At 40.9% G+C, this 13,424-nt stretch overlaps 1 protein-coding gene and 1 long non-coding RNA gene across 4 annotated transcripts in view; one reads left to right on the forward strand and one right to left on the reverse strand.

Moving 5' to 3' along the window:
• Positions 1-4,944: 4,944 nt before the first annotated feature.
• Positions 4,945-7,421, reverse strand: LOC122560037. The gene is made up of 3 exons (XR_006314624.1): positions 7,336-7,421; positions 7,109-7,222; positions 4,945-5,099 (listed from the first exon to the last, which is right to left on the reverse strand). It is a non-coding gene; the product is annotated as an uncharacterized LOC122560037 (long non-coding RNA).
• The window catches only part of LOC122560035, a 120,284-nt gene continuing 113,924 nt past the window's right edge, over positions 7,065-13,424 (forward strand). For 2 of the 3 annotated variants that reach the window (XM_043710208.1, XM_043710209.1), the window contains exon 1: positions 7,065-7,417. In XM_043710208.1, the coding sequence (XP_043566143.1) occupies positions 7,145-7,417 (273 nt within the window). In that variant the 5' untranslated portion in view covers positions 7,065-7,144. The remainder of the gene's footprint in view (positions 7,418-13,424) is intronic. The other variant, XM_043710207.1, reaches the window with a different exon arrangement.

The following is a 13,424-nucleotide window of genomic DNA, read 5'->3' on the forward strand; positions in this document are numbered from 1 at the left end:
GAATTCTGAAAACCAGCTGGTCCCAAGGGTTTTGGATAAAGGATTGTGTACCTGTACTGGGTCTGTAAGGCAGTAGGGTTCCCAAGTGGAAAATGAGGTATTGTTCTTCCAGTTTACAGTGAGCTTTGCTGGAGCACTGCAGCAAACCTGAGACAGAGATGTTGGCCAGGGTGGGGTGTTCAAGTGGCAGGCAACTGGAAGCTCAGGGTCTTTTTTGCAGACAGAATGTAGGTCACCCTGTCTAAGCTTCCTTTCTACAATATAGGGGAGACCACATTGTGAGTGGGAATGCAGTAAGCTAGATCATGTGAAGTGCAGGTAAAGCACTGCTTCACCTGGAAGGTGTGTTTGGGCCCTTGGCCACTAAGGAGGGAGGAAGTAAACAGACAGGTGTTACACCTTTGGCAGTTGCAGGGGAAGGTGAAATGGGTCTGTGGGGGATGTTTGGAATGAAGGAAGAGTTGGCCAGGGTGTCCCAGAGGGAATGGTCCCTGCAGAAGGCTGACAAGAGAGGGGAGGGAAATATGTGTACAGTGGTGGCATTTCATGGTAAATGATTTAATGTCAAGGGACAGTGATTGGATTGTCTCTTCTTACGATTTTAGACTGGCATTTGTGTGGAACAAATGTTACCTGACACCTTTCAGCTCAAACCTAGATATTGTCCAGATTTTGTTGCATTTAAACATGGACTGATTCAGTATCTGAAGAGTCTCAAATGGTGCTAGACATTGTGCAATCATCCCCATTTCTGACATTATAATGGAGGGCAGGCCATCAATGAAGCAGCTAAATATACTTGGGTCTAGAACACTACCATGAGGAACTACCGCAGAGGTGTCCTGGAGCTGAGATGACCGACTTCAACAACCACAACCATCTTTCTATGTGGAATATGACTCCAACCAACAGAGTTTGCCCCACGATTCCCACTGATTGCAGTTTTGTCAGGATGCCTTGATGCTACATTTGGTGGAATGCAGCGTTGATGTTAAGGGCTGTCACGTCTCACCTCATCTCTGGGATTCAGCTCTTTTGTCCATGTCTGAGCCAAGGCTGTATAGAGGTCAGGAGCTGAGGGGGCCTGGTGGAACTTTGGATGCCTAAAGTGCAGCATTTAGTTTTCTTCAGTATGCAGTGCCCTAAAAATCATACTGATCTTTCTAATGGTCTTTCTGTCTATTTTTCCCACCTTCCTATTTCCGCTGGAATTTATGCAATAGACTCTATTGTCTTTGTATTACAATGCTTGAGATTTTTAACTGCGACCTAGACTATGCATGAATAAAACAAATTAATATTCAAATACAAATGACCCTGAAATCAATCTTCAGGGAAAAGTAAAACAAAGCTTTACATTAATGCAATTTACTCATGCTAGTAAGTGAATTAATCTAAACTAAGCATGCTAATAGAAGGTGCAAAGATAATACATTCAGAGGGACATTTCATGGCAATATCAGCAGAACAGGAAGAAATGGTCTATGATGAATTCTTAAAAAATGGCATAAAGCCAATCAGTTCACATATAATTAGGTCTCTGGGGATTAATTGTTATAATAATTGATAATGTGAGTTTTGAAATGTTGCACATTACTGCATGTTGACTGAGTAATTACAAGGCCACAGCTCCTATAATCAGCATTGCTACTCCTCTATTGGTATTCAGTGTCATATTTCTGCATCATTCCAACCATTTTCATGTTACTTTCAGACATTGTCAAATTGACAGGATAACACAGCAACTTTAAACATTAAGTTTACATGTGAAAGATGTAAGTGGTACAGTATAATTGTGGCCACTCTGGCAATGGTGTCTGACTAAAGCTTTTTCTTCATGCATGGAATATTGGTGGAGCATAAAACGTTACAAAACCCAAATTCACTGATGTGATTAATTTATTTGTTTATTGGGGTGGGGACGCAGCACAGTGGCTCAGTAGTTAGCACTGCTGCCTCACAGCACCTGGGACCCGGGTTCAATTCCCACTTCGGGCAACTGTCTGTGTGGAGTTTGCACATTCTCCCCCTGTTTGTGTGCGTTTCCTCTGGGTGCTCCGGTTTCCTCCCACAGCCCAAAGATGTGCAGGTGAGGTGAATTGGCCATGCTAAATTGCCCATAGTGCATTAGTCACAGTGGGTTGCTCTTCGGAGAGTCTGTGTGGACTTGTTGGGCCAAAGGGCCTGTTTCCACACAGTAGGGGATATAATCTAATTTTCTCTCATTTTGTCCCCATGTACTCAATGTCACTATACCAGCACATAATATAGAACACACATGCACACACTCTCATACATCTTACTGATTTAGAAATTCCTTTCACATGTTCAGGATTATCTAAAGTGCTGAAGTTCCCCACAGCTAATGGAGTACATTACAATATATGGTTAGTTGAATTCTAAAAGGATGCATATATTCCCCTTAATTTCCTCTTGTTGTGTGCATCTGTTTCTAGTGTTGTTTATCCCCTTTAAGATTGCTATGCATTCTTGCATTGTAAGGAACAAACAGAAACAGAGATTCCATTATGTGGCACTTTCCTGATTGCTATGTGCTGCTTTTGAGGGAATATTATTAACAATCAACTTGCACCAAGCAATATCCCATGAATAGAAACAAATCACATTCAAGCGGTGTTCATCAAGGGAGAAATATTTGGCAGGTGATTAGGTGAAATCCTTTAGCCTTCTTTGATTCGGTCTTAACATTCTCAAAAATGAAATCAGTGCCCAATATTTGTACTGAATTATCAGCAATGGCATTCAGAATCAGAAAGCTATCTTTGGGATTCGGCACCAGTGAGTCAAAGTTGACCAGGTTTTAACAAAAACACATGGCACCATCCTTCGTCAGCTGAAATCAACTGATTCAGGATAGATTGGAATCAACTGTAGGCTTTGTTTATCCTCACTGCAAACTTATGCACTTTGCCAAATGAGATTTTTTGGAATCTCACATAGTGAGAGTCCAATGCTATGTCAAAGGTAAGAAGTGTGTGAACTCTAGCCTTAAGTGGAATTCAAATAAAATCAAATTCAGTGTTGAAGTGAAGTTTCACAAGAGATATTTTAACTATAATTAATAATATGTAATTTTCTTACACATTGAAAAATGTACATTTGATAGCAGGAAGAATATTGTAATAATTATGCCAGTGCCTCTCGTAGTTTTTTTTGTTATTCTTTGATGAAATACTCCAGAAAGGTCAGAAATAAAACAACTGGCTATTCCATATCAATTCTAATGCTTTTCAGGATTAGTAATTAGAAATTAATACTTGGGGGGCGGGGGGGGAAGCTTGAAATGTATGAGAATCGGATGCTCAGGGAGGTGTTGACGCTAACATTCTTTCCATGTTGATATTACATACAGAGGGATTGCAGTGTGTTGAATATGATACGTGAAATTACCGTTGCTCATTAACAAGACATGAACAGCGTATTTGCACTAAGTTTCAGGAATAAAAATTGTTTTTGAAATGGAGAATCTCTGTACTCAGGGACCACAGCAAGTAAATTGAGGGTTTCTAGATTCTATTTCCAGAAAGTAACCATCCACAGGTCCAGCAGAAGAAGACACAACTCACAGGGAACGGTTCATGGCACTTAATGGGACGATGCAATAGATATGCAAAGTAGGTGGTAACTTGATGGAAGGTGCTCACAACATTATGTCAGCAAGACATAGCTCAGTGGCAGTGGAAAGGTGAGAGAGAGGCTACAAATTAGGAGAGATAGTAGCAATGGAACATTCCACAAGATTGTGCAGTCATGATTCAAAATCCCCAATAAATATGCTCCTCACTGTACCGGGATGAAAGAAACTTCTGGGAAGGAGAGAAGACTAGCTGCAAGTCATGTTCATGGCTCCATGCAATAATAACCCTCCAGAGCAGTCTGCCATGTGGAATCTTATTGTAGGCCTTACTGAAATCCATACAGACTATAACAAGCACTTTGTCCTCGTCAACATTCCTGGTCACTTCAAAGAACTCTAACAAATTTGTGAGGCATGATCTCTCACGCACAAAGCCAAGCTGACTATTTCTAATCAAACCCTGTCTTTCCAAATGCATGTGTATCTTATCTCTCAGAATCTTCTCAAGTAACTTACCTACCTGTTAGTTGCACAATGTCCCATCATCATTCATGATTCGATATGGCAGGGTTGCAGAGCTTAGTTGTTTGGTCTTGTGTACCGCATGCTGCGTCCACTGTTTAACATGAGTTGTAACTTCACTCCTTTATCTCACTTTTAGGTTTGCCTGGTGCTACTTACAGATTAGATTACATTACAGTGTGGAAACAGGCCGTTCGGCTCAACAGGTCCACACCGACTCGCCGAAGCGTAACCCACCCATACCCCTACATTTACCCCTTACCTAACACTACGGGCAATTTACATGCACATCTTTGGACTGTGGGAGGAAACCGGAGCACCCAGAGGAAACCCACGCAGACACAGGGAGAACGTGCAAACTCCACACAGTCAGTCACCTGAGGCGGGAATTGAACCCGGGTCTCTGGCGCTGTGAGGCAGCAGTGCTAACCACTGTGCCACCGTGCCGCCCACTTCCTATGTATCCTCCTACATTCTTCATTGGAACCAGGGTTAATCTCTTGACTTGATGGCGTGATCTTCAGGTTATGGATTATGGTTGAATACATTTCTGCTGCTGCTGATGACTCACAGTGCCGTTGGATATACAATTTTGAATTAGCTAGATCTGTTAGAAACCTGTCACATTTGATACGATGGTAGTGCCACAGCACAAGATGGAAGATATCCTCAATGTGAAGATGGGAATTCATTTCCAAAAGAATAGTACAGTGGCCACACCTACTGATACTGTTATGAACAGATGCATGTGACCAGTAGATTGGTGAGGAAGAGGTTAATAGGTTCTTCAGTCTTGTTGGTTTTCAGACACCCTGCTGCAGACCCAATCTTACGTTTTGGTCCTTTAGGATTTGGCTAGCTCAGTTCGTGTTGGTGGATACTACTAGGCCACACCTGGCAATGGACCTTGAGGTTTTTCACCAAGAATTCATTCTTGCCACATTTCCTTGCCACGTCCAGCCCCCATTTGGTGTTCAACCTGGAGGAGTACAAATTCATCAATCAAAGGGTAGATATAGGTGGCAATCAGCAAAATGTTTCCTTGCCATTTGATGACCTAATGCTTTTTGAAGTCCAAAATCAATGTTGATGACTCCCAGTGCAACTCCCTCCCAACTTTATACCACGGTGCTACCACATCTGACAGGTTTGCCCTGCTGGTGGGTGAAGATGATGGAACATTGTCCAGAATGCATGAATCTTTGAGTGTCATTGTATCATCTTATTGTTTAATGAGTATATGGGACATTTCTCCCAATTTTAGCACGTCTTTGCAAGGTCAGTACGTCTCGGTTAGATGTTATTACCTCCAATGCTGGCTTGATGCCACATTGTCCATCCAGTTTAATTCCTATTCTTAGACGTTGTTGTAGCTTGATACAACTGATTGTCTTGCTATGCTATGTCAGAGTGCATTTGATACTGACAAAAGTCACATGTAGGTCACACCAGGTAAGAACGACAGATCTCCTTTCATAAAGGCCATCAATGAAGCTGATATGTTTTTAAAGCAATTGACACTGGATTCCTTGTCACCATTAGATTAATTTCGTAACCTCAGATTTATGAATTGGAATCAAATTTCCCCCAGCATGTGAGATTCAAACTCATGACCCCAGAAGCATAGCTTTCGCCGCTGGATTACCAATGCCACTATCTCACTACCTTACCTGGTTTCCACTTTACAAAACCAAGCTGAAATCCAGGTGCATTTGCAAAGTCAATACATCTAGGTTGAATGTTATTATCTATGATACTGGTTTGATGCCACATTGTCCATCCAGTTTATGATTTTCTATAATTATTATGAAAATCCATTATGATTTTCTAAGTGCTCTACAACAACCTCCTGAATACCATTTTCCAGTATTTCTCCACTGATACATGTTAGGCTAACAGGCCTATGATTTCCTGCTTCCTTTGTCCATCCTTTGTCGAATAGAGGATTACAATCACTACTTTCTGATGGGCCCTTTCCAAAACCTAACTAATTTTAGAAAATGAAAACCAATGCAACTAAGATCTCAAAAATGTTTTTTGAACTCGAGGATGAAGACTGCAAGAAATGAGGGCCTTGTCAGCATTTCATTCAAATAACCTTCTTAGTAGCCTTTTCTTGATGAATGTAAGTCTTCTATCCTCCTCTCTCTCTCTTTCATCTCTTACTTTTTGTATAATTGTGTCTTGTACACTGAAGAGACAGACAGAAATGTCTGTTCAATCCACCTACCATTTACCTAGTTCCTACAACTCCTCACTCTGAAGGACCAACACTCATGTTATTAAAGTTTTTTTCTGAGTTTTACTGGTGCTTTTTCAAGGAATTGTCCAGAATGGTCCCTGTCAAGAGATGGATGTACATTTGGTAAGGAGAGGACTAAGATGATAGGCAGTTTTGAATTATTTACTTTTGGAAGTAGAAATAAACTTTGAACAACCTTTAGTTTGGGAAGTCACCTATGTTCACTAGCATACATGAGTATATTCTACTGTACATATTCAATAAAGTGCTGACCTAATGGTATTTGTCTTTTTAAAAACTGCTATTTAGACAGAGAGAACAAAATTATAGAATAGGGAAGATACTGCTGAGAAAAAGGTATTGTTGAACTGGAAAATTCAATATGAAATGGTACCCTTATTTACAAACAATGTTGTGTAGTTGAGATTTGGGAATCAGACAATGGCAGGAAAGTATCTAGTCCCACACTTGGTAAAATATATTAGAGCTACAATAATTTGACTCAGGCTCAAATTACTTTGTGCCCTCTCATTAATTCACTTGTCTCTCGAAAAGGCAATCTTTTAAAAATTATATTAAAAATGTAATACAGTTTACGTAGCAATAATTATTTACCAATCGTAACTTAAAGCCCGCCCCATCTCAAAAGTGCTTCCCTATTACGAACAGTGTCTTCGCCAGACCTAGTGTAATAATTAATGCAATGTCCCTAAAGTTACCCATAACAGTGTAATAATGATCTTAACCTCCTCCGTCAAACTGCACAGGGCGGTACAATCTGAATGAGTCAAGGTGAGCTCCCCAACCAAGTTCTCGACTTGCGGAAGTTACTGCGATTCAGCCAGAGGGAAAGGTTGGACCTGAAAAACAACCAGATAATAACAATAGCGGAGACAATAATGATTCGTAACAAGGATTTGACTGCTGAGAAACAGGCGTGGTTTTTGAATGCTGTAAAATCACGGAAGCTCACTCTGGGCCGGGGCATCGACGAAACGGATAAACCCCTAACCAGGATGGACGTGTCGACTGGAAACTGCAGTTCCATGCACCAGGTGAGAGCCGAGTTCCGGGCAGAAAGACTCGCTTCTGCGGAACAGAACTTCTGTCTGCTTCATGCCAAGTTGCATTTGGTTCGCGTTTGCAAAATAAGAACTTGGTTCGGGTTTACTTTAACGAACCTGATCACCGAGCTTCCTTGTTGTTTACCTCCACTTCACTTGGTAACTTGATACTTTCTCGAGAAGTTGTTTGGTCCGCGTCTTGGTGCAGGTGAAAGAAGAGGCGTTTTGGAACATAAATTGCAACAATATATTTATATTTGCCGAAAGCCACACACTAGTTATGGATGTTTGTGTTGTTTAATACAGTGCCAGTGAACTATTGAGTCTGTTATATACCAAGTTAAGCTAAGTTTGTAGAGTAATTGTTTTGAGGGAGAGAGCAAAACTTTCATTTTTTTTCAGTGTGTGGGGAAACTCCCAATGCTAAATGAGAAGACATGGATATGGCCTGCGAGCTGTTTCCTATAAACCCCGAGTTTGACTTGATTCTGGCCAATCAAAACTCACCTTTCATTATAAGGATGACCACCCAAAAAATCCTCCTTACCAACCCTGCTGCTGTCATCTGTGTCCTCTCTCCCCTACAGTTTTCCCATTTATACTGGTTTTTGCCAGTTGAACTGCACTTCACCTTACATAATCGCAGGCCTTTATGCAAGCCTTTGTCCTTGCCACTTTCTTACAATGACATGCTCTAATTCTGCAGTTTGGTCATATTGTGTCATTATTAGAGTTTTTCAACTTGGGGAGGTGAGGAGTTTCTATCCCCAGAGGGTGGTGAGTCTTGGAAAGTCTCCACCTCTCAAAACTCTGTCATTGAATATGGATTTCTAGCCATTCAGGACATCAGGAGATGTATGGATAATGGAGGAAATGAGCATGAGATAGAAGATCACCCATGCTGTTGTTGCATGACAGAGAAAGCTCAATGGGTCAAATGGCCTCCTCATGCTCCTGTGTGAAATAACTCCACCGAGGCTGGTATGCTGCCACCAAGTCACCCTCTATTTACACACGGACAGTTCTTGACACTGATCCAGCTCCCTCAGAGACAGCTCTCCAGAGTGGACAGAACCTCTGACACTCCTGTTTATATCTTTCAGTTTGGGCTCCCTAATTGGACCAGATGAACAGCCCCAGTCAGGGAGCTCATCTTCTATGAGGTCCATGTGGCTGACCTCATTACAATTATTACACTGTGATCCTTACTTTCTTGTATGCTGAAATCCAGCAGAGTTCCAGCATCTGTTCTGTCAAAAATAAGTCTAATTTATAAACTCCACTTTTCACATCCAATATTTCAAAGTGATTTCATAGTCTAAAGAATGTATTTCAAAAGGAATGTATACTGAGTAGAGAATGAGCGATTTTGGTATATCAACTTATTCTTCACCTCCTCCATGGCTGTGTCTTCCATCTTCCTTCTCTGTCTACCTGGCATGCTACAGATTCTGGTTTTCAGAAAAATGACATTGAACTCCTGACTTCTTCCTTCAGTACTCTGCTCTCTAGGAAATCATCAAAGATGGGAGCTGTGCATCCAGACAAAGTGACAACACTATCCAGATATTCGGTGTCCTTGTCTCCCCATTTCTCTTTTCCTTGCTTAAGTGTTTTCTGTCTGAAAGTGCTAATGTCTGCTTGGCTATAGCTCATGATTGCAGGCACATTTGACATTGCATTGGTTTCCTGTGACACCACTCTTACATAGCATCAATAGCTTTCCCTCTGGAAATGCAGTGTTTTTTTATGATGTACCATCAACGGTGTGCTGATAATTGAGCGAATAGGTTAAAAATACCAAATTTGGAGATAGCTTCATCCAATTTTGGTGTAAAATCAATGGCTAGAAATTTATTTTTAAGAAAATGTAATTGAATGTGATATGAGTGGCAATTTGGAGCTTATCCCTAATTGTCCGAGTGAAAGTGGCAATGAGCAGTTCAAGGAACTGAATGGGACAGCATCCTTATATTAGAAGTTATTTGCCAACAAGTAATTAGATATCTCTGATTATTGATCAGTTTAACTGGATGGGAATTTAACTGATGTGTAATTTTGCTTTGAGAAATGTGCTGTTAAATTTAGACTATCTGATACAAATCCTGCTTGCATGCTATGACAAATGACTATCCAAAATAAATCAACCAAGTGAGTTTAGTGTCATGGAACATTAAAAATATATGACAAACAGATTTGTTTAAAAATTTTTCCCAGTAATGCAACTTAAGTTATGTGGAAAGAACACAATAAGTTGTAAGGACACACAAGTACAACATTAGAGGGCAGCACGATGGCTCAGTGGTTAGCACTGCTGCCTCACAGCGCCAGGGACCCGGATTCAATTCCCGCTTTGGGCAGCTGTCTGTGTGGAGTTTGCACACTCTCCCTGTGTCTGTATGGGTTTCTTCCGCGTGCTCTGGTTTCCTCCCATAGTCCAAAGATGTGCAGGTTCGGGAATTAGCCATGCTAAATTGCCCGTAGTGTTAGGTGCATTAGTCAGGGGTAAATGTAAGGGAATGGGTCTGGGTGGGTTGCTCTTTGGGGGGTCAATGTGGACCCCTTGGGCTGAAGGGTCTGTTTCCACACTGTGAGGAATCTAATCTAATCTAATTTAACAGGCATCTGGATTGGTGGATGAATAGGAAGTGTTGAGAGGGATATGGGCTAGTGCTGACAAATAGAACTAGATTGATTTACAATATCTGGTCGGCATGGATGCGTTGGACCAAAGGGCCTGTTTCCATACTGTGCAACTCTATGATTCTATGATATGTTTTTATTTAAAGACAATATGCTTGTTTTCCAGTTGGCTGTCAGTTTTCCTTTTCGCACATTGTACTGCAGACTTCAGTATTTTAGCAATTCAGTTCTGATATCTGCAAAGGTTCAACTAAGTTGCTCAATAAGTGTCTAGATTGTGCTGTCACCAGTTGCTTAAGTTCTGAAGTTTTGAAGTATATGACAGAGATCATATGACGTCAATGTTCATAAAAGACAGGTCACAATTGGCAAAAGGCAGACTTTGCTTAACTTTGGCCTATTAGTAAGAAGAGATCATTAGACACATTCCTATTCATTCATTATTTGGAGGGGGTGTACAAAGTTAGAAATCACACAACACCAGGTTAGAGTCCAACAGGTTTATTTGGAAGCACTAGCTTTCAGAGCACTGCTACTTCATCAGTGTTGTGGTGACTGTGTGACCTTTAACTCTATTCATTCATAAGTGACTGAAAACTAAAATGTAGATGCAGAAAGTAATTAGAAAAAAAAACAAATGGTTTGTTGGCTTTTATCACAAGAGAATTTAAGTACAGGAGTACAGATTAGATTAGATTACTTACAGTGTGGAAACAGGCCCTTCGGCCCAACAAGTCCACACCTCACATCAGTAGCTTTGGGTGAGACTGCATCTAGAGAATTGATGCTGCTTTCTTCCCCTTAACAAAGGAAGGATATACTTACCATCAAGGCAGTGCTGTAGACATTCACCAGACTGATTCCTAGGATGGCAGGATTGTTCTGAGAGGAGAGACTGGGGACAGTAGACCTGACCGCTCTACAGTTTGGAATAAAGACAGGAGATCTTATTGAAAATTCTTTCAGAGCTATGCAAGGTAAATGCCGTAGGATGTTTCCCCTGGCTGTGGTGAGTCTATGAACCGTAGGGTAGTGAAGCTTTGGAAGTATTTACCCGCAAAGGCCATTGGAAATTCAATTATTGAGTATGCTTAAGATAGAGATCAGTAGATTTCTGGACACTGATGGCCAGAAATCAGTTAAATATCAATTTTGTTGAATTTCATGGAGATTTCCTGTTTTTAAGCTAAAAAAAGGTTTATCGTGCTATTCAGAGAAACCTACCACATTACCTGGTGATTCAGCTTGTCCTATCTTTCCACTCGGGGAAGTACTTGGCACTGCTGGGATCTCCCATGATTCTGAGTGCTGGCAACATTTTTCAAGCTCAGCTGTGCATCAAGTAAAATGTTAACTGCCAGCCTACTCTTAATTTCCTTTGATTGTCTAGGTTTTAGGATCATTCAGCACAGAAACAGAACCTTTGGCCCAACTCGTCCGTGCCAACCAGACATCCCAATCTTTGAAAACAATCTTGGCTATTCACCCTATCCATGCTTCTGATGATTTTATAAACTTCTATAAGGTCACCACTCAGCCTTTGACTTTCAGGTGAACAAACCCCAGCGTTTTCAGCCTCTTCATATAATGCAAAATCTCCAGTCCTGGCAACTTCCTTGTAACTCTTTTCTGCACCCTCTCAGGCTTAACAATATCCTTCCTGTAGAAGAGAGACCAGAATTATGTGCTGTATTCTAAAAGTGATGTCACCAATGTCCTGTCCAGCTGTAATGTGACGTCCCAACACCTATACTCAATGTTCTGACCAGTGAAGGCAAGTGTGCCAAATGCCTTCTTCACCACCCTGTTTACCTGCACCTCCACTTTCAAGGAAAATTGCACCTGCACCCATAGGTCTTTTTGTTTGGCAGCGTTTCCCAGGGCCCAGCCATTAATTGTGTAAGTACAGCCTCCCTTGCATTACCAAAATGCAGTGCCTCACATTTATCCAAATAAAACTCCATTTGCCACTCCTTGGCCTATTGGCCCATTTTATCAAGGTCCTGTTATACTCTAAGGTAATCTTCTTCACTATCTACTACACCATCTACTTTGGTGCTATGTGTAAACTTACCAACCATACCCTTTTTATTGACATCAAAATAATTTAGATAAATGATGACAAGCAATGGAACCAGCACCAATACTTGATGCACACCGCTGGTCACAAACCTCCAGTCCAAAAAGCAACCTCTACTATCACCCTCCATCTCCTACCTTAAATCTAATATAGTATCCACTTGGCTAGGTTCCCCTAGAATCCATGCAATTTAACCTTACTAACCAGTCTGCTATGTAGAACTTTATCAATCACTTTGCTGAAGTCCATATAAGCAACATCTACCTTCATCAATCTTCTTTGTTCAAAAAACTCAATTAAGCCAGTGAGAGAGAATTTCCCATGCCCAAAGCTCTGGTGAATTTCCGTAATCAGTCCTTGCTTTTCCAAATGCATATAAATCCTGTCCCTCAGAATCCCTCCCAACAACATACCCACCACTAATGTAAGGCTCACTGGCCTATAGTACCCTGGCTTTTCCTTACAGCTTTTTTTGAATTATTGCACCTCCAGTCTTCTGGCACCTTACCCGTGGCTGTTGACGATACAGATATCTCAGTAAAGGCCCCAGCAATCTCTTTCTTAGGTTCTCATAAAGTCCTGGGAAACACCTAATCAGTTCTCAGGGATTTATCTACTAAAAATCACTCCTCTTGCTCTCTTTCCTCCCTTTTTATTGTTTGTACAACATTTGTACCCTGGAACATTAAGCTGCCATTCCTGTCCATCCCTGAGCCATGTACAAGCTATGTTATCCCATTCCCATGATCCCAACCATGCTCTAAGTTAATTTGCCTTGTCTGTCAGGCCTCTTGCATTGAAGTTTAATATTTCTGTATTACCTCTCTCTCTCTGTCTTGACTATTTGGTTTGCTCCCTTTATCTACAGTAAGAGCCTCAGCCTTTTCTGTTTGCTCACTATCGCTTTGGTCCCCTGAACCACCTTTACTCATTTAAAGCCTCCTGAGTATCACTCCAAATCTCCCCATAAGAATATTGAAAAGGAGTTCTTCAAATGTTCAAATGGTTCAGAATGAGAAGTTGTTTTTAAAAAGTTGTGTGTTAATAAATTTGTGAATTTCTTCAGGAAATTGCTAACTTGGTAGATAGTGCACTTATTATCATTTATGTTTGTTGTTTTCAATATGTTTTTAATAAGATGACAAATTGCATGATAAAGTTGGAACTTGAGCATTTGTTGGGCACGTCTTGTGGTGGATGAAGTGTTGGTTGCACTCATGAGAGGTAACTTACCATTAATGGTGACAGCGGTTTTGTATGGAGATGGATTTCTTC

Source organism: Chiloscyllium plagiosum, chromosome 20 (genome assembly GCF_004010195.1).
Source record: "Chiloscyllium plagiosum isolate BGI_BamShark_2017 chromosome 20, ASM401019v2, whole genome shotgun sequence".
NCBI classification, from domain to species: Eukaryota; Metazoa; Chordata; class Chondrichthyes; order Orectolobiformes; family Hemiscylliidae; genus Chiloscyllium; species Chiloscyllium plagiosum.